At 40.2% G+C, this 20,929-nt stretch overlaps 1 protein-coding gene and 1 long non-coding RNA gene across 3 annotated transcripts; both read right to left on the reverse strand.

Moving 5' to 3' along the window:
• Positions 1-241: 241 nt before the first annotated feature.
• On the reverse strand, positions 242-2,571 carry H2AZ1 (H2A.Z variant histone 1). Of its 2 annotated transcripts, XM_077882119.1 has the most exons (5): positions 2,396-2,564; positions 1,877-1,954; positions 1,475-1,588; positions 961-1,090; positions 242-681 (listed from the first exon to the last, which is right to left on the reverse strand). In XM_077882119.1, the coding sequence occupies exons 1-5, from the start codon at positions 2,396-2,398 to the stop codon at positions 620-622; spliced, it is 387 nt and encodes a 128-aa protein (XP_077738245.1). In that variant the 5' UTR covers positions 2,399-2,564; the 3' UTR covers positions 242-619. The 2 variants fall into 2 exon arrangements, with proteins under 2 accessions (XP_077738245.1, XP_077738246.1); XM_077882120.1 differs by lacking the exon at positions 1,877-1,954 and having other exon boundaries at positions 2,396-2,571.
• Positions 2,572-3,838: 1,267 nt separating this feature from the next.
• Positions 3,839-4,397, reverse strand: LOC144303745 (uncharacterized). The gene is made up of 2 exons (XR_013370714.1): positions 4,324-4,397; positions 3,839-4,072 (listed from the first exon to the last, which is right to left on the reverse strand). It is a non-coding gene; the product is annotated as an uncharacterized LOC144303745 (long non-coding RNA).
• Between the last annotated feature and the right edge of the window lie 16,532 nt (positions 4,398-20,929).

Below are 20,929 nucleotides of genomic sequence, written 5' to 3' on the forward strand. Positions count from 1 at the left end.
CAAGCCCAGCCTCTAAGAAACAGCAGCCTGTCCCATTCCAGCTCCTGTCAACGTTTGAAGATCCTTAATAGCTCATTACAGGTTAAAAAAAAAAAAAAATTACACTTGGGGGTTCTGACTTGGTTGATCTACAAGTCTACAATTTCAAGAGAAGAAATATGCTTATGTTACTACTGCTCTATAAGTTACCTACTCAAAAGAAAGGAATTCCCATTACAATCAAGCAAATATAAAACACAACTAGTTTGGGATATGACCTTTATTGAGCTTATCCACTGGAGTGGAAATAATGTCTGTACAAAACCAAATGTTTGTTACTATAACTTCTGCATCACAATTAAAATCCAAACAGTTTTTTAAAAACAGTCAACTCAATCAAAACCCACTACTTCAGAATCAATAGCTTCTTTGAAGCCACAGTAACACTTAAATATGGTTAAGACTCGAATGCAGAAATTTGGTTGGTTGGAAAGCTAATTAAACTTCCAACTTGCTCAAATAGAATTACAAAAAGGCAAAATTGTGTTTTTCACAGAGATACAGTCCACTGGAATCACCAACACTGGACAGCTGTTAAGAGTATTTAGAGTCCTGAGATAATAAGGAATCCAGGCATCCTTTAAACAGTCTTCTGTTGTCCTTTCTTCCCAATCAGAGATTTGTGGATGTGTGGAATAACACCTAGGAGAAGAACAGAAAGGGATTAATTCTACTTTTTAATATACATATTTTAGAAATCACACAACACTTAAAAAAAAACCAAGACAACGTTCAACTTCAAAGAGGTCTTTAAATGCAAAGCTCAAGTATGTACAAATTCTTTCAGTTCTACATACGAATCAAATTTCTTGGTGCAACCACACTGAAGACGACTGAAAACAGGCCTTCTTCTTGACTAAGAATTAATGAGCGCCAAGGAATTTTTTTCTCCAAAGGAACAAAATTTTAGTATTTACATACCACCACCAGCAATTGTAGCCTTGATGAGGGAATCCAATTCTTCATCTCCACGAATAGCAAGTTGCAAGTGACGAGGGGTAATACGCTTTACCTTCAAGTCTTTCGATGCATTTCCTGCCAATTCAAGTACCTACAAGGCAGATTTTAATCAACCTCCTTCCAACTTTCCTTAAAATCAAATGTTAGTCAATCTCCTTCCACCTTTCCTTAAAGCCAAAACCCAGGGAGTAGAATCAAATCTCCAGGAAAGTAATCTACCAAACGTCGCCTTCCCCTACTATCTGAATGGCAACACAAGCAAACGGGGGCACGCAATTTTATTTCCAAGAGCAGCAAACTCCACCAAGCCCAGTAGGATCCCTCAATGAACACCAGCCCCCTCTAGCGTTCTCAGAAGCTTCTAGCCGTGATTAGGGCCTGGGAGTTTTTCTTGCATCACTTTCCTCCTTCCCTCTCGCCGCCTCCCCCCAGCCCCCCCAAACCTTTTCCAGATTATAGGCGTACACCCATTTACCTCTGCGGTGAGGTACTCCAGGATGGCTGCGCTGTACACAGCGGCAGTCGCGCCCACACGTCCGTGACTGGTCGTCCTAGATTTCAGGTGTCGATGAATACGGCCCACCGGGAACTTAATTTTAAGCACACAAACATAAATGCACAAAGATGTTAGAGTCAAAGACGGCAATCTTACGCGCGCGCCAAAGCAAGGGGGCACGGACGCTGGTGCAGCAACGCGCCCCGGCATCGACACACGTGATCGGCCCCCCCCCCCCCGATATTTATCGTATCGGCGAACCAAGTCGCGACACCGCATCACCCACGCAGAGACGAAACGCCCATCTAGAGCGATGATAAACAAGAAAAGAGGCGGAAAGGAAAACGCCACGATCCCTGGACTGCACGAGCCACCACTGACCTGCAAGCCGGCTCTCTGTGAGCGGGAAACCGCCTTTGTCTTGGCCTTTCCGGAGTCCTTCCCAGCCTTACCGCCAGCCTGCGGCGCGCACACGCCCGCGAGCGAAGGAGGAACGGGGAATATAGGATTACCAGGGCGGCGCGCCCCTCCCCCACCGCGGCGCGGCCCAGGCGCGAGCGCGGCCCCGAGCCCGGCCGGGGTCTCCGGGCAGCCGCGCGCCGCAAGGGCGACCCCGCCCGCCCGCCCGCCCGCCCCCCGCGGCGCGCCCGCCGCGGCCGCGCGCCTCCGTCCGCCCGCCGGCCCCCAGCGGCGCTGCGCGCGCCACCCAACCGCCGCCGCCCGCCGCGAGAGCGGAGGCTGCTCCGCTCGCCGCCGACAAAACACCTCCCCCCGCTCTTCCCAATCCTGTCTCCGCGCGTTCCCAACCGTCGCCGCTTCGCCCCCATCTCCCGAGCGTAACGGGTTTTTCTCCCATCGGCAAAAACCCGCGGAGTCTTCGAGCGCCTCCGCCAAGTTTACCATTTCGAATTCTGCTGAAGCTCAAACAAGCAAGGCAGAGAAAGGACTAGTCAGCCAGCCAGCGAGATCCCACCGCCTACTCCTCCGTCGCACCGCGATTCAAACTGCGCTGTCTCCCGCCTTCCCCGCGCCCTTTATACCGCTGAATGTTCCCTCATCCGGGAACTCGGACTGCTCATCCCACCAATGGCCGCCGCCCGCCCTCGGGACGCGTCCTTGAGGCCTCGGCCAATGAGCAGGCGAAGAGCAGGGCGGGGGGGCGGGCGCTCCGCCGCTCGAGCCGCTATTGGGGCGTGGGGAAGGAGGTGGGGGGAGGGCGGAGGGATGGGAACTGAGGAGAAGAAGGGCACGGCGGCGGGAGGGAAGAAACAGAGCGAGCTACGCTGCGGGAGCGAGGAGACCCGCCGGCCGCGGTCACGTGTCCGGGGGAGGAGCCGAGAGGCTGGCCCAGGGGAGGGGCGCGCGGTGGCGCCCCCAGGCTCCGGGCCCGGTCCCGCCGGCTGCGCGTGGCGCTCTCCGGGCCTGGCTCCTTGCCGCACCGCCGCGACCGGAGCGCTCCAAGGCCGAGACCCGCTGACCCACAGCCTTTTTTTTTTTTTTTTTTCATTTTTTCCCTCCGGGGCCCGGGGCAGCCGCCTCCGCGCCCCCCTCTCCTCTGGTCTGACAGGTGGCGCGTCCGCGTCGCGGGAGGTGGCCCCACTCCTCGGTGAACCGCAGGCTTAGCAGGGATCTGGCGTTCCTTGCGCGTCGGCAAAGCCCCAGCCTCCGAGCCTCCGATCGCGCCCCGCTGCTCCCACGTCCTCTCGAGCTGTGCCTCCCACATTTTCTGTCGTCGCCACTTCTGGAGCGCGCCCCCCCCCGCGCCCCCGCGCCCCCCGCGCGCGAGATCGTTCCCCCGGAGCGAACGGTGGAGCAGAGGCCCCTCGAGGGTCACAAAAGGCCTTTTGGTCTCCGCACCGGAGGGCTGGGGCCGAGGCCGTATTCTTTCATCGAATCCTAAACCATGTTTTTCTGGAGGCTACACATCAGCGGGGCGTACTTCGAGCCTGATGTCTAGAGTTGATTTAGTGACACCTGAAAGCCACTACGTGTCAACTCTTCTATACAAAACCTTTCGCTACGTGACAAATGTTCTATAAATGTCACTGGGGTAACTTCTAGCAGGATTCACAGACAGTTACAGATGGTCCATGTAATCAATTGCAAATGGTGGGCTTAAAAAATAGTCCCGCACACCGAGGACTATCGTCATGCCAGCCACTTTGTCTTCCAACTAACAGGCGAGTAACACCTGTGAGCATCTCCAGGCGCTCGCAGCGAGCTAAGTATTTCATGATTATAGTTGTTAACGCTTTACCAGTATTTCCAACATGAAGTGATTCTGAAATACGTGTTGAGTACTTTTTTTTTTTAATTTTTATTTATTTATGATAGTCACAGAGAGAGAGAGAGAGAGAGAGAGAGAGAGGCAGAGACATAGGCAGAGGGAGAAGCAGGCTCCATGCACTGAGAGCCCGACATGGGATTCGATCCCGGATCTCCAAGATCGCGCCCTGGGCCAAAGGCAGGCGCCAAACCGCTGCGCCACCCAGGGATCCCACGTGTTGAGTACTTTAGACTGGGTTTCAGTTTGAGAGATTTTTGTCAAATGAGAACACTTCATTCGGGAGCTAGATTCTAGAGAAGAGATTCCCAATAATTTTGATACTAAGGCTTATTCGTTCCTCTCCTTGGAGCTAAGGAGTTGTTAACGATGTCATCAATAGCAAGAGTTAATCAGTTCCCCCACCGAATTTATACAATGACAATAAAAATAAAATAAAATAAAAATTAAAAAAAAACCCAACCCTGTGAAGCCTGATGTTATAGTACCTAGGCCCCACTGGACCTTTCTGCTATACAACTCACAAACCAACATGAATACCGACCTTCTCCAGTTTAGAGACTATGTTCTCTTGGTTATGGGGCCCAGCTAAAGGAATTCACTGTTGCCTTACCCAATAGACTTTAATAGAAGGAACTCGGGAACTGGTAGAAATGGATTCTGCTCTTCTTTCTTATTATGTCATCATAGTTACTAACTTTCTGGAACTTCCAGGTCTTCTGTGAAAAGAGTATGTATGGGGCAGCCCAGGTGGCTCAGTGGTTTAGGGCCGCCTTCGGCCCAGGGTGTGATGCTGGAGACCCAGGATCCAGTCCCACGTCAGGCTCCCTGCATGGAGCCTGCTTCTCCCCTCTGCCTCTCTCTGTGTGTGTCTCTCATGAGTAAATAAATAAAATCTTAAAAAAAAAAGGGGGGGGGGTATGTATGGTATCGCCTATTTTAACGTGGTTGTTGAAAGATTAAAAGGAGAGGGTATGCGATGTACCCTCTAGCATGTATTTGTCACACAGTAAGCACTCAGTCATAGCTATGATTATCTTCTACCCTGGGTGCTGAGGAGGGGTGAAATAAAGTATCTTTGATTCCTGAATATTTTTTCCTGGCTGGTACATTGTCTTCCTTTGACCTGAAAGTAGCAGCCTGAAACCTGTCCAAGTATGCACAACCAAGGCATCCATCCTCCAAACTAAAGTCCTAAATTGATTTAATGCATTCCATAGTTTTCCTCTTCCTGTGAATAACAGGATAACATCAGTTTTCTCACTTCTCACAGCAGTTTTGTGATTGCTGCTCTTTTTCCCTCTCCGGAAAACGCATGGTACAAATATGTTAATATTCTTGGATTATATCTCCTGTACTTGTGTTTATCCTGAGCTATGTATACAATATATATAGCCAAAGCTATATAATTATTTTGTTCAGTGTCATATCCAACAGCTAGTTAATTCCTCTTTTGTCGTAAAAATCTAAATATGAAGTAGATGACTCCACTATTACTGACTCTCTCCTTAATGGCCTTATCCTAAACTCCAAACTGTCTATGACCAGTTATTATCATCCCTCAAATACTAGCTTGTATGTTAACTACTGTGGTTTTTTTTACCTTTTATGGTGAGAATTTAAGAATCGCACACTTAGGAATCTCAAATTTCTGAAAAACATCTTGCTTTAAACACCTATTTTTAAGCAAATAAAAACTTACAAGTTATTTCAAAAGATATCAGCCTAAGCTAATGGGCAGAATTTTTCTGTTCAAGAAATCCTCATTAGAATCCTCATTCCTCTACTTAGGGCATCCAGGAAAGAATGTGCCCTCACGTACTCTGAGTTCCTATGTGATATAATACAACATACTGACCTAGAGTTAAAAACCCAGAATGAGTCTGGGTAGCCACTCACTTGTTATACAGCCTGAAGTAACAAACTCTAAGCCACTTCATTTTTGAAGTGGGGATTCCTAGCATCAGAGAAACCAACCTTATAGAACTGTGAAAGGATTTCATGAAGTATAAAGAATATATGGGCGGGGGCAGGGGTCACCTGAGTGGCTCAGTTGGTTGAGAAGCCAACTCTTGGTATTGGCTCAGGTCCTGATCTTGGGGGTCCTGGGATCCAGCCCTGTGTTAGGCTCTGCACTCAACTGGGGAGTCTGCTTGTGGATTATCTTTCTCCTTCCTCTGCCCTCTCCCAGCTGATGCAAATGCTTTCTCTTTCTCTCTCTTTCATAAATAAATAAATAAATAAATAAATAAATAAATAAATAAATCTTTTAAAAATATATGGAATAATGTATTAATATTGTGGGACAAAGACTGTAGTCCTCCCTGAATTCATCATATAAAAATGATTACATTAGGAGAAACCTATGTGTTTACATTGTTGATGAAACCACAGCCATAGATTTAAATTCCCAAATGCCCAGTTGTAAGCTTCCCATGACCACAGATTTCATACACTTAATTCATAAATACAGGGCATAGATTACAAAGAAGATCAGCTAAATCCATTCTACTTCAATCCACTGCCATTTCAGGAAAAACAATTTGAAAGTCATGGGACCCAGTGTGTCTTTTAATACGGTACTAAACATTTTTTTTCTCTAACAGTCCTCAGAATGTTTGAAAATACGCTTTTTTAAAATAAAAAAACTAGGGTTTTTTTTTTTCTCTCATATCCTTTCATTACCTATTTTGGCCTTTCTGAGCAGAGAGAGGGAGTCTATGTGTCGATCTTGTTTTCCCAAATAAGATTTCACCTATAGTATTTTATAACTTATCCCACCAGCTAAATTGTAAATACTGTGCATCATAATACATGATACATAACCCTTCCCTAATGAAGGACTAGATGTGATATATTCCAGGTTGGTGCTGCCAGCCTGTTAGGTAAACTAGAACACAGTCATTAAGTTGTACTACGTGTCAGGCACTATGCCAAGCAATTGCAGTTGGGAGACAGGATATGTAGACCTTAGGTTCTTCCTTCGATCTAGCTGAAAGGATTAGACAAGAAGGAAAAATTAAACAATGCTTTAATCATTAAGATCACATTAATAAGGCTGTTACATAATAAGTTTCTGATTGGCTGCCAAATCAATAGTTTCTCTAAAGGACAGAGACAACTGTGGGCTGGAGTGTTTTGAAGAATTTATGTTTAAACGGACACAGGCAGAGTTTAACTAGACTGGCAGGCTGGTGTAAGGAAGCAGCAGTTAGAACGTAGGTGTGGAAGAGATTCCTGGTCATATCTGAATGTCTATTTTCCCAACTTCTTGAGGAATAGAACTTTCAATTTGTAGTGGGACACTTGCTCATCAAAATATAGTTACATTTGGCCAGAAAAATAAGTTTTCACCAAAGGGTGTAGGCACAGCATCCAGGAATTTATTTTTTATTTTTTTTTTTATTTTAAGATATGCCCTTCTCTTCTTGCTGACTGGAATGAAAACAGAATTGGAAAGCCATTTTGGACCATGAAACGAACTTGGGAATATAGGTCACACATGAAGGAAAATAAGATAGAGAAAGCAAGTAATACTATGGAGTATCAAACCCGCCCTGGATTTCTCTGAACTTTTACATCTATTTTGTCTGAGCCACTTTTATTTTGGATTATCTGTCACTTGCAGCTGAACCTGATCTTAACCATTACACTGAGTCAACATCCTAAATCTTGGAGAAAGATAGCAGACCTTACCCTGAGGAACTGAGAAACCAATTAATACCTCAGAGAAGGGGAAATACAGTGTTCATTGATTTTAGGATACTAATCTAGCATGAGGTAGGAGGCAAAACATAAAAGGGAAAATTTTGTTAGAAGACGATGTATGTTACTTAGGTATATAGCCTAAAACCAGTATAACACTGTAACCAAGAGAATGATATAAAACATCTTTTTTTTAATTTATTTTTTATTGGTGTTCAATTTACTAACATACAGAATAACCCCCAGTGCCCGTCACCCATTCACTCCCACCCCCCGCCCTTCTCCCCTTCTACCACCCCTAGTTCGTTTCCCAGAGTTAGCAGTCTTTACGTTCTGTCTCCCTTTCTGATATTTCCCACACATTTCTTCTCCCTTCCCTTATATTCCCTTTCACTACTATTTATATTCCCCAAATGAATGAGAACATATAATGTTTGTCCTTCTCCGACTGACTTACTTCATTCAGCATAATACCCTCCAGTTCCATCCACGTTGAAGCAAATGGTGGGTATTTGTCATTTCTAATGGCTGAGTAATATTCCATTGTATACATAAACCACATCTTCTTTATCCATTCATCTTTCGTTGGACACCGAGGCTCCTTCCACAGTTTGGCTATCGTGGCCATTGCTGCTATAAATATCAGGAACAAGACAGGGATGTCCACTCTCACCACTGCTGTTCAACATAGTACTGGAAGTCCTAGCCTCAGCAATCAGACAACAAAAAGACATTAAAGGCATTCAAATTGGCAAAGAAGAAGTCAAACTCTCCCTCTTCGCCGATGACATGATACTCTACATAGAAAACCCAAAAGTCTCCACCCCAAGATTGCTAGAACTCATACAGCAATTCGGTAGCGTGGCAGGATACAAAATCAATGCCCAGAAGTCAGTGGCATTTCTATACACTAACAATGAGACTGAAGAAAGAGAAATTAAGGAGTCAATCCCATTTACAATTGCACCCAAAAGCATAAGATACCTAGGAATAAACCTCACCAAAGATGTAAAGGATCTATACCCTCAAAACTATAGAACACTTCTGAAAGAAATTGAGGAAGACACAAAGAGATGGAAAAATATTCCATGCTCATGGATTGGCAGAATTAATATTGTGAAAATGTCAATGTTACCCAGGGCAATATACATGTTTAATGCAATCCCTATCAAAATACCATGGACTTTCTTCAGAGAGTTAGAACAAATTATTTTAAGATTTGTGTGGAATCAGAAAAGACCCCGAATAGCCAGGGGAATTTTAAAAAAGAAAACCATATCTGGGGGCATCACAATGCCAGATTTCAGGTTGTACTACAAAGCTGTGGTCATCAAGACAGTGTGGTACTGGCACAAAAACAGACACATAGATCAGTGGAACAGAATAGAGAATCCAGAAGTGGACCCTGAACTTTATGGTCAACTAATATTCGATAAAGGAGGAAAGACTATCCATTGGAAGAAAGACAGTCTCTTCAATAAATGGTGCTGGGAAAATTGGACATCCACATGATATAAAACATCTTAAAGGAAGAATCAATAAGATTTAGTAACTGACTGGGTCTGACCATTTAGGAAGTCATGGGAAGTGGACAAAAATAAGTGAAAAGGCATAAAAGAACATACCCAGATTTTTAGATTGGTGGTCTGGGATATAAAGTAGCATCTAACGAAGAGGGGATCGGTGCCTGGCTGGCTTAGTCGGTGGAGCCTGCAACTCTTAATCTTGGGTAATGGGTTTGAGCCCTGCTGTTGAATGTGGAGCCTACTTAAAATAAAACTTTTTAAAAATAAAATTTTAAAAAAATGGGGAAGCCAAGAGGGTAGATGTGAGTGGACAGAGGAGAGAAGAGCTAAGTTAGGAAAGTTATGAAATATTTAAGTTGATATTTAGAGAATTCACGTGGAATTTTCAAGTACGTATGCTGGAAATAAGGGCAGGAGTTTGTGAAAGGGAAGAGCTTCAAAGATCTATCCCAAGGAGCATGCCTCACCAAAAAGTTCTATAGTGCTGTCAGAACTGTTAACAGATAAACTGAGGCATATTTAAAAGTGCAAGAGTTTATTGGAGCAAAAATTGATTGGAATTGGGCAACACCAAACCAGAAATAGTTAGGGGCCCTCCACGGACAGGAGCTGGGGAAAAGACTTACAAAGAGAAGGTGTGAAAGCCGAGAAAGGAAATTATTTGATTAGCTATAGCTTAGAGCTTAGTTGACTCTGTCATTGGTTGTCTTAAGTTTCTATTTCATAGCCTGGAGGCATTTACAGGCTTAGATTTTAGGCTGCCTTGACATTAGAGCCACCTCAATGTAATGGCCTCCTTGTTTAGTTAATTGAACACCAATAGCAACACCAAGGAAAACAGTGAATACAATTGAAAGCTAAATAGCAGACAAAGGAAAAGACCCAAAGAAGTTAAGTGTGTGTGGTGTCTCACCAGGCATAATGATTCCATACTAAACTAGAAAATTCCCCTAGTTACAATATCTAACAAGATGATGTTCAAAACATTTCCACAAGTGTATTGCTGCTAGCTCTGGGAAATGAACTGTTCTTGATCTTTACTATTCTGTTTACCGAAGATTGCCAGAGATTTTGAGACGAACTCTGTTTTTATCTAAACTCTTGGTTGTTATGTAAATTTCTTATGCCCAACGTTACAAGGCAAGGATAACTAAGAAAAGCTCATTGGCTAAATTCTCGGAGCTTAAAATTCCATATAGTTCTCTTAGTATGAGAGGGAATCCAAATGCCATCTTTATCCTAAGGAGAAAAGGGAAGCACTACAAAAGGGGGGAAAAAAAAAGACGAGTCTAAAACCATGAAATTTATACTTCATACTCCTCCACAGACTCAATTCCAGGGCAAAAGCCATATGAAAGGGGTGGCCATCATATCTATTGTTAAAACTTTGTAGAGACAAGCATAACCCCACAGTCCTCTCAATTGGATGGAAATGATTCAAGAGAAACATCTAAAGGCTTTTCCAGACTCAGATTTTCCCAGCTTTGTCTTGTGTGGTGTGTGTCTGTTTGGGGAGGGGGGGTTGGCGGTAAGGGGGAGCAGTTCGAAGCTGTTTGTTAGCCTAGAACAACCTAGAGAAAGCAACTAATACAGCTAACTAGCTTAGAATCATCTTGTTAGCTATTGTAATTGCTTTAAAGAGATTTCTGAATGAAAAACTTCTCAGGAGAGAATTTAATTAGTGCTTTTGACCACACATACCTAACTTTTTCTGTCTTAAATGAAATACGTAAACTCTCTAACTAAGCAACAGTGTTTAAGACACCAGTGTTATTCTTTCTAGATGAATACTGTTTTCATTGTCTTCTAGTGTCCTAGAAGACATGGAGTAGTCGTTAATTTCTTCAATAAGCCTCCTCTGCTGCTCAGAATCTCAGCAGGAAACAGTCTGAGACAATCTTTTCCTCCATTAATAGATTAATCCAACAACTCTAGACAAGAGCTGTCCAGGTCATTTATCATATTTCACCACAGGATATGGAAATTTACATGCTGGCTCTTTGTTTAGATTTTTATTTCCTGTTTTAAAATTAAAACAGTGTACTCATCTTAATTTTCAAAAATGAAACAAGTCACTTTTTCTCCAAAATAAGCTGACAGTTCGGGAATTTTAAAAAATATGTAAGGAAAGGGAAAAGTCTGGCCAATCCGTGTTATTATATATTATTATAATGCAGAAGTACTTGTTTCACATCACTGATTTTGTAAGGTAGTAGAATCTGCAGAAAGGGTTTGTTCAAATTAATGACTATTATGAGTGACAGAGCACTTGAAGATAAACACAGTATCTTGAGGATAAATACTTATATGATATAAATGTAAATATACAACAAATTTATAATATTTTCACATATGAATATATGTAACATTCCAAGTAACTGCTAAATGTATTGCCTAGGATAAATACCAGTACATTTGCTTTACAATTTTTTCTATAATAACATTAATTATCGTAAATGTATCAAAGCTCAAGTACTTTTAAAATCTATTTTTGAACATTTCTGCTTATGTTTTCTGTGAAGTTGGTTTATGAACATTCTTTATAGATAAGTCAAACTACAGTTCAATTTCCAATAACATGTTGAAAGTTTCAGATGAACAGAATCTGAAATTTTGAGGCTCTACTCTTGGTTGGTTGCCTGTGGCATTTGGATTGGCCTCAAAGACTGGGGGACATGACTTGAAACCACTTCTACAAAGCAACGCATTTTTATTCAGACTGCATATTTTGGAGGTAGCCAAATCTCTTCATGTCACCTCTAGGTACTGAATTTTCCCTTGAATGATAGCTCATGTAAAAATATAGACATTTGTAAGATTGCAACTGTCATAAGCTCCCCTGCTCCATTTGCTGCACACACTTCAAAAGGCTGTCTTGAAAGGACACAGTGTCTATTCACTGACATGATCTTTATATGGGTTTTAGATTTGTATATAGACATTCAAGTAAATAAACTCAAAAACATGAACTATGTAATCAGAGCCCAGAATGGAAGAGACTGGCTCATTGTTCACCAAACCCATTTCTTCTTCCTGAGCATGCCACTGAAACTCCTGCTCCCTTGCCAGGAGGGGTGGCCATGTGTGGCCATGTGATGGATGCTTGTCAAGGAGTGTGGAAGTGGAACGTGTCATTTCTACCTCAAGTCTTTCAAAAGGTGTGCCTTCTCCACTCTCCTTTTCTGTATTTGAGGGTTGTGCACAAAGAAGGAGACTTCCAAATCGAAAAAAGATTTTCGATCCTCAGGATTGATCATACAAAGGCTACAGACCAACTAGAAACACCAGACTAACACTTTTATTGTGTTGTCACCACAGTTTTGTTGTTTATTTATTACAGCAGTTAGCCTTCTTTATCTAATACACCTAATTTATAGCCGCTAAACAAGCAATGTAAGTAATGTGTTTTTGAGAGACCTATATCTGTGTGATCCATTGTTATTAGAATGTCCATCTTATTTGCTAATACTACATACTACAATAGAAAGAGTTTTGGCAAACATTCCCTACTAAAGAATTCTTGTTTTCGTTATTCCCTACTTTTAAAAAAAGATTGTGCTTTGAAAAATACAGAATAACTTATGCACATTTTATTTATTGTGGCAGTGTTTGTAATAGCAAAAGACTGGAAATAACTCAGATTATCGTCAACAGAAAACATATCAATAAACTATACATTGACATAATGAAATAAGATGGAGCTACAAAAAGGAATGAAGAAAAATCTCTATGCACTGAAATATAGTGATCTTTCAAATATATTACTTAGGGAAAGAAATAATGTGCAGAGTGGTGCCTGGGTGGCTCAGTGGGTTAAACATCTGCCTTCAATTCAGGGCATGATCCCAGGGGCCTGGGATTGAGCCCTGTGTTGAGCTTCCTGCTTGGTGGGGAGCCTGCTTCTCCTTTTCCATCTACTGCTCCCCCTGCTTGTGCTTGCTCTCTCTCTCTGTCAAATAAATAAATAAAATCTTAAAAAAAAAGAAAAGAAAAAATGCAGAATATGGTATTTAGTATGTTATATTTTCTGTAAAAGTTCACCTATTTGCTCAGATTTACAAAAAGAAACAATAGTAGATGAATACATCAAAAATTAATAAAGATTATTATGGTGAGAGGGAGGGAGGGAGAAGAGATAGGGATGGAAGCAAAACTTGTTTCACAGTTTTTACTTTGGGGTGTTATAAATATTTTTATAGAATTTAAAAGACTCCGATAAGCAAACTATAAATATTGAAAGCAAACTGAATTAAATAAACCTAATTGGATATTAAGTTGATGCCATATTCTTTTTTTAAAAAATTTCTTTATTTATGAGAGCAAGAGAGAGAGGGGAGGAGCAGAGGGCAAGAGACAAGCGGACTCCAGGGTGAGTGGGGAGCCGGATGAGGGGCTCAATCTCAGGATGCCACGATCATGACCTGAGCTGAAATCAAGAGTCAGACACTTAACCGAATGGGCCACCTAGGTGCCCCAAGTTGGTGCCATATTCTAACAGAAAAGAATTAGTCTAAGTAAATTTAGAAATAATGTTTCTCTTAATCTTTAGTGAGATATACAATAAATACAAAAAGAGCTACCAAGAAGCGTTAATAATTAACATTGGGAATTATATCAGTATTGTTATTTTTTAAAAAATTATTGGGGCGCCTGGGTGGCTCAGTCAGTTGAGTGTCAGTCTTTGGCTCAGGTCAGGATCTCAGGGTCCTGGGATCGAGTCCTGTATTGGGATCCCTGCTCAGGGGAGTCTGCTTCTCCCTCTGCCATTCCCCCTTGCTCATAGTCTGTCTCTCTCTCCCTGTCTCTTACTCTCTCCCTCTTTCTCTTTCTCAACAAATAAATAAAAATTAAAAAGTTATATGTATGTTACAGGATAAATTTATAGGTACGTTAATTTTCTTAAGTATACATAATTTAGCATAAGGGAAAAAAAGGAGGTATAAAACCAATAAAATTAAGACCCTGTAATCTCATATTTGAATGGGAATATCAGTGAGAACATATAATTTTTCTTTTTCTCTTGAAAAAGATATCTTAGGGGGCGTCTGGGTGGCTCAGTCAGTTAAGTGTCTGCCTTTGGCTCAGGTCATGATCCTAGGGTCCTGAGATTGAGTCCTGACTTGGGCTCCCTGCTCAGCAAGAAGTCTGCTTCTCCCTCTCTCTCTGCCCTTTTCCAACCGTTTGTGCTCACTCTCAAATAAATAAATAAATAAATAAATTAATATCTTAGCTCTGTCCAAGGAAAAAACCTTAAAAGCAATGACAAATCAATAGCAGCAAATATCCGTAGTAATAAGATCTTTGGAGAAAAGGGTGACTCCAGAGCTGGGGCAGAAAATGTACATGATAAGCTTATATTAAATTGTATTATATTGTCCCAAAAAGTAAGGGCATCATCAAAGACTATAGATGCCTGCAAAAAGAACACTGGAAAAAGTTAGAGAAATCTCCTGCTAGCCAAAATGGGGAAATTTGAACATCAAAAGAATAATGACCATAAGCTTAAGTCAAACACATTGAATTTAGAAAAAGAAATTAATTGAAATTAAAGAGTAAAGAAAGAGGAAGGAGAGAGGACAGAGAGAGGAGAGGGTGAAGGAGGAAGGAAGGATAGGAGGAGGGAAGGAGAAAGGGAAAAGTAAATTCATTGGATGCAACTGGAAGTATCCACAGCACCAACTGGTTACTCTAATCTAATAATTAAAGGTGAAGAAGCAAGCATTTACCCTGTTGCTCTGCTATGGATTACATTTCAGTTTATACTGAACTAGTTGATGAAGACGAAATTCTCCTAAACAGAGGAATTCAAGCCAATAAGCACGGAAGAAATAATAGAATTAGGAATAAAATCCCATTTGCAACTTTGACATCAATTCTTCAAAGGTCATCAATCTACAGTAAAAACATCTTGTCTTTATAAAATATTTCACTGAAGATTGAGACTCATACTGTTTCCAAGTTTACCTGGAAAATTATTTTAAAAGAATATTTTATAGATGGGGTGGCATAGTTCACTTCGTATCTATTCAAGTGTTTAGGCCACTGGAAATCAAAGGACAACAGGCAATGCAAGGGAGTATTAGCCACATGTAGGATGTGGGCAATTGACCTGGTTTCCTCAAAAAGAAAATAGCATTGATCAGAGAGGAAGGAGAAGAGAGAGAGTTTGAGAGAGAGAGAGAAAGAAAGAGAGAGAAGAAGCTGTTTTAGACAGCTTTAGAAGAGACTTTAAAGAATTCAAAAGAATTTTTTTAAGAATTATTTTAAAAGAATAAGGAGGCAGAATAAACCAATAAAATGTGTTGAACCTTGTTCGGAAGCTGATATCTTTTAATTTTTTCTTTTAAGTTTTTAGCTAATGGGGGAAAATTGAATATGAACTTAACATTAATATTCAAGAATTACTGTTAATGTTATTAGATAAAATAATGGCATTTGGATATGTAAAAACAACAACTCCCCCCCACCAAAACCCACCCTCTATGTTATTATTTTAAAATTGAACACAAATACTGAGGGGAAAGATGAAATGACTTCTGGAATTTACTTTAAAATGTTCCAACCAAAAGATGATCCTTTTTAAGTGTAGGAGAGAGAAACAATACAGCAAAATATTGATGATTGTTAAAATTGAGTATGTTTTGAAAATTTCAGGAAAATTTCAAAAAATGTCTTTAAAAGATGATGAAACTGCTACAAATGATATCTTTTTTTGTAAAAGAAAAAGAAAATGGTAAGCTTTGCTTTGTAGCCATGCAGTTAGCTCCTTGTGTGGGGCTCAAACTACATTTGGCATCACAACTTTGCCCTTTAAAAAAAAATTTTTTTTAACAAAGGGCAACTCCAGTACCTGATTTGAACAAAACAGGCTGGCTTCTCAGCCACTCTGGTTTTACCATATGAAGAATATTTTCGGGGCACCTGGTTGGTTCAGTGGTTGAGCCTTTGCCTTTGGCTCAGGGCATGATCCCAGAGTCCTAGGTTCAAATCCCAAGATCAAGTCCCACATCGGGCTCCCCACAGGGAGCTTTTTTCTCCCTCTGCTTATGTCTCTGCCTCTCTCTCTGTGTCTGTCATGAATAAATACATAAAATCTTTTTTTTAAAGGATATTTTCTTGTTTGAGGTTGCCCTTAGCCATATTTAACAGATAATCTCATCTATATGAATGTTTTCGTTGTTAATTTTGTTTTGCTCTTGCTATACTAAAATAACATGCAGGGAACTTGTTCAAGAATTCACCGGATACGAGTATGGGTCACATAAAAGAAGGAGCAGTGAGGCAGTAGTGGGGGGAAAAAGGAAAATTGAATTCAGACGACATGGATTTGACACTGATACTTCCAGGCTAAGAATCAAATCACCCCCTGAGTGAGTATTGGCACTTCTCTTAGGCAAAGTGAAAATGGTAACAGGGCTATTGTAAAGACTTTGTGAGCTACGTAAGGTACTTTTTCATCTCTAGAGCATCATACCAAGGTAAAACATTACTAGCATGGAGATTGAATCCCGGCAATATTTCACACCACCATTGTCACTTTACAAAAGTAAAACACTATATGGATTTTTTTCTTTAATTTTCAAAGATTTATTTATTTTAGAGAGAGAGCAAGTGCTCAAGAGAGCATGAGCAGGAGGGGCAGAGGGAGAGGGAGAATCTTAAGCAGACTCTGTACTGAGCAGGGAGCCAACTCAGGGCTGGAACTCATGGCCCTGAGAACATGACCTAAGCCGAAACCAAGAGTTGGAGGCGTAACTGGCTGTTCCACCCAGGAGCCCCAAAACATTTTATCAATTTTTAAACATAAATCAAATAAACAAACTGAAAGTTTCCATTAAAAGATATCAAAGTAAAGCAATTAATCTCATAATGCAGCTAAGTACCTCAGTTTTACTGTTTCAAGCCTCATCTTTATTAGATCAAAATTTTTTGTGTGTTTGTTTTATTTCATCACCTAATACAACTGTAACTCTTAAAAAACTTATAAGTAAATTTAGTACCATACTTAGGGGCAAGAGGTAGCATTAATTGTGACTTGGATTGTTTTCAGTAATTTATAATTTCAATTTGCAGTCAATATTCCTTCTTGCTATGCCCTAGAATGCAGCTTTTCTCTAAATTGTATAAGCCACGCAAATATCTGGTATTAATGAAAAGTTGTTCTTATGATATATTTTTGAGTCCTGAAAAGAGAATTGAAGAAAATGTGCTTCCCCCCATCCTCTCTTCAGAAAAAGAGACCACATGAAAGAACATGAATATCTCTTTAAATAATTAATGGCTTAAGGGCTACAAAGTACTGCAAATATAAATAACAAGAATGATCTTTTTCCTACTACACAGCAATAAGAAACACATTTCAGCTCACTCTATGGGTTCCTCTCAAGAGAGGGATGAGGCCCCACAGTTCCACATTGGCTTTTAGACTTTGTGCCTGTTAAACCTCCTTTCACTATGGTGGTGGTAGAGCTTCTTTTTAAAAAATATTTTATTTATTTATTCATGACAGACACACGGAGAGAGAGGCAGAGACATAGGCAGAGGGAGAAACAGGCTCCTTGCAGGGAGCCCGATGTGGGACTTGATCTCAGGACTCGATCCCAGGACTCCGGTATCATGCCCTGAGCCCAAGGCAGCTGTTCAACCTCTGAGCCACCCAGGCATCCCAATGTTAGAGCTTCTTTGGTTAAGTTGTGATTTCATCTCTTTGGGTGATATGATAGAGAAAACATATATTCCTGTGGATACTGTGGGCACTTCCAGTACCTTTATCAACTCTCTCTTCCAACTTTCCTCTCCCTCACTGGTTTTCTGTCTTTCAATCTAGATCAATTTTAACTGGTTTTAACTGTCTTTCAATCTAGATCAATTGATTTCCATTAAAATGCTTATTTACTTATTTTTGAAAAGGTTAAACTTTTACATGTTTCAACATTTGAAAGGTTAAAAAAATAAGTCATGTAGTGAAAATTCTCTCTCCTACCCATGTCCCTCAATTACCCAGAAGTATATGTTTTCCCCAGATTTCCTTGTTTTCATTCTCATTGTTTCTTTCCCCTATCTGAAATGTCCTTCAAACATCTTTTGATTTTTGTTCTTCACTTCTTCAAAATTTATTTTGATACTCTCCTTTAATGAGCTTTCCCTGAACCATCACCTCTAGAATTGATCCCTTATTTTCCTTATTCTGCACAATTGAATATGGTTTTTACCCTAATTTTTAAAAATATGCTAAAAATATGCTTAAATTTGCTCATGTTTCTAAATTATTTTCAAAATAAGTGGGAAATATCAGAAAAGGAGACAGAACATGAAAGACTCCTAACTCTGGGAAACTAACTAGGAGTGGTGGGCGGGGGGTGGGGGTGACTGTGTTGCGGGCACTGAGGCGGGCACTTGACGGGATGAGCACTGGGTGTTATTCTGTATGTTGACAAATTGAACACCAATAAAAAATAAATTTATTTTAAAAATAAATAAATAAATAAATAAATAAATAAATAAATAGTTTTCAAATTTCCTGAACAGACTTGAGATTTCTGAACAGCTTACAGATTTTTAGTTTCCTTGAAAGCAAGAAGTGACCTCTTTTTTTTGTTTTCCATAGAGCAGGTAGTCTGGACTCATGCAAATAGTTGATGCCAAATACCCTCTCTATCCCCCAAAACCTTACCAGGTAGTTCTTAAAATTTGCTGCTTTAAGAATCACCTGGAGAGGTTTGGAAACTTATAACATCCTGGCTTCACCCTATACCAATTAAATCAGGATCTAAGCATAAGCACTATTTAAAACTCACCAGATGACTCCAACTTGCAGCTAAATTTAAGAATCAGTAACCTAGCCAACCTCCATGCCCTCGAGCTCATACTGTGACCTCATTTCATAAAAACATGCCCTTGCTACCAACGTCAAACATGCCCCCTTCCTGCATTCATACCATTTATGCTTTGCTTCTTTGTTGGTAAGAAAGAGTTCCTCTTCCTCCCACAGGACTCCTTTCAGCAGCCATATTTTCTTTGCTCTTCTTCATTGAAAACTTTCTCATAAGGCTTTGCTATGAAGATAATTGTCTATTTTTTTTTTTAACCTCCAAGTCCCTCTTCAACTCACTAATATCTGGCTTTTATTCCCATCAGGTGTGCAAAAATGGTCTTACTGGTGTTACTTGTCATGTTGCCAAACCCAAGAATCAGTTTTCTGCCTTCTTCCCACTTCTTAGCAGCAGGATCCCTTTGTTGGAAACATTGTCTTTTCTTGATTTCCCAGACACCATGTGGTTGCTCTTCTCTTCTCCTTCTATTGCGTCTTATCCACCTGATTTCAGGATGTCAGTTTCCCAGAGTTTTATACTAAGCCCTCTGTTGTCTCCAAACATTCCCCTGTACCACTTGTGCCTAGAGATGTTTTTAGATAGTAAATGGTTGAAATGTTTTTTACCTTAACAGATAAGTGCTTTTTTTTTTTTTTTTTGGTGCTATTAGAAAGGACTACAACCTACAAATCAAACTCACTTTAACACTATAAACTGAAGGAGGATAAGTTTAAATAGCAAATCGTATAGCAAACGTCATAAAACATTCTTTACACATCTCTTTTACTTTTTTCCCCAAGTGTCTTCTCCAGATTGCAGCTGCTTTGCTCTCTCCAAAATCCTCCACCCACTGTACAGCTAGGTCTCCTTTTTCCTTTATAGACTTTTCCCTAAGCATACTCTCTTGCTCCCCTCTCCCCACCTGTCTTCAGCAGAAACACCTCCTGCTGATGAACTTCTGTACAATGGAGATCAAACCTGCTTTTTTTTTTTTTAAATGAGAAGTTACAGTTCACCTAAAAGGGAAGTCTTCAAAATAGAGAATATGTACATTGCAAGGAAGCCATGGAAAATTTGCTTGATATGGAAGAGATATTCTGGGGAAGAGAGATTATTGAATAAAGTCTGTCTCATATATGCTTTTACTATCTAAGAGTCAAGAATAATTTACACTTAGGAATGTTGGTATACTTTAGGAATGTTGGTCTCAAAAGCACCTATGTCAGCATCAAAGCTGTCATATTTATCACCAATTTATTTATTTAATGGGATGAAGCATTATCAATATACAACTCTATTAAATCTGCATCTCGGGCACCTGGGTGGCTCAGTGGTCGAGCATCTGCCTTTGGCTTAGGTCATGATCCAGGGGTCCTGGGATTGAGTCCCGCATTGGGCTCCCCACAGAGAGCCTGCTTCTCCCTCTGCCTATGTCTCTGTCTCTCTCTTTGTGTCTCTCATGAATAAATAAATAAAATCTTAAAAAAAATAAATCTGCATCTCTAGGATTTTAATTGAATAGTGCTGATATAATAAATCTACCATTTTCTAATAGTTCTGTTAAAATCTTTTAAACTCATAATAAATATATTATTGTATAATATTAATATATATAATATATAAATATATGACATGATATATTTAATAACTCTACTAGTATCTATGGGTTATATTTATCAGGTTATAATAAAACTCCAACAAATACACTGTTTCATTATTCATTTGTACAATGACTTTAAATGCATCATCTGTAGCATTTGTGGAGGCTCACGTACTATATCCTTGAATATTTACATGTCAAAAATTAAGCTAGCATTGTTAAATAAGATACAGTTTATTCCCCTACATGACAAAATTATATTTATATTGACAAAAAATTTTAAATGTGAAGTTATGTAATTTTTTTTGTAACTCCAAGTTAGAAAATATAAAGGATGACTGATATTAATTATAGTTGTCATGTCTGACCTTCTGCTGATGGCCCAGGGATGTTTGGATGGTATAAAATGAAAGTAAATAGAATCAGTAAATTATTATATATTTATTCTGTAAGAATTATTTTTCTTGCTTTCATTTTAGAAAAATTACTATGCTACGATAAAGATTC

Source organism: Canis aureus, chromosome 33 (genome assembly GCF_053574225.1).
Source record: "Canis aureus isolate CA01 chromosome 33, VMU_Caureus_v.1.0, whole genome shotgun sequence".
In the NCBI taxonomy this organism is placed as follows: domain Eukaryota; kingdom Metazoa; phylum Chordata; class Mammalia; order Carnivora; family Canidae; genus Canis; species Canis aureus.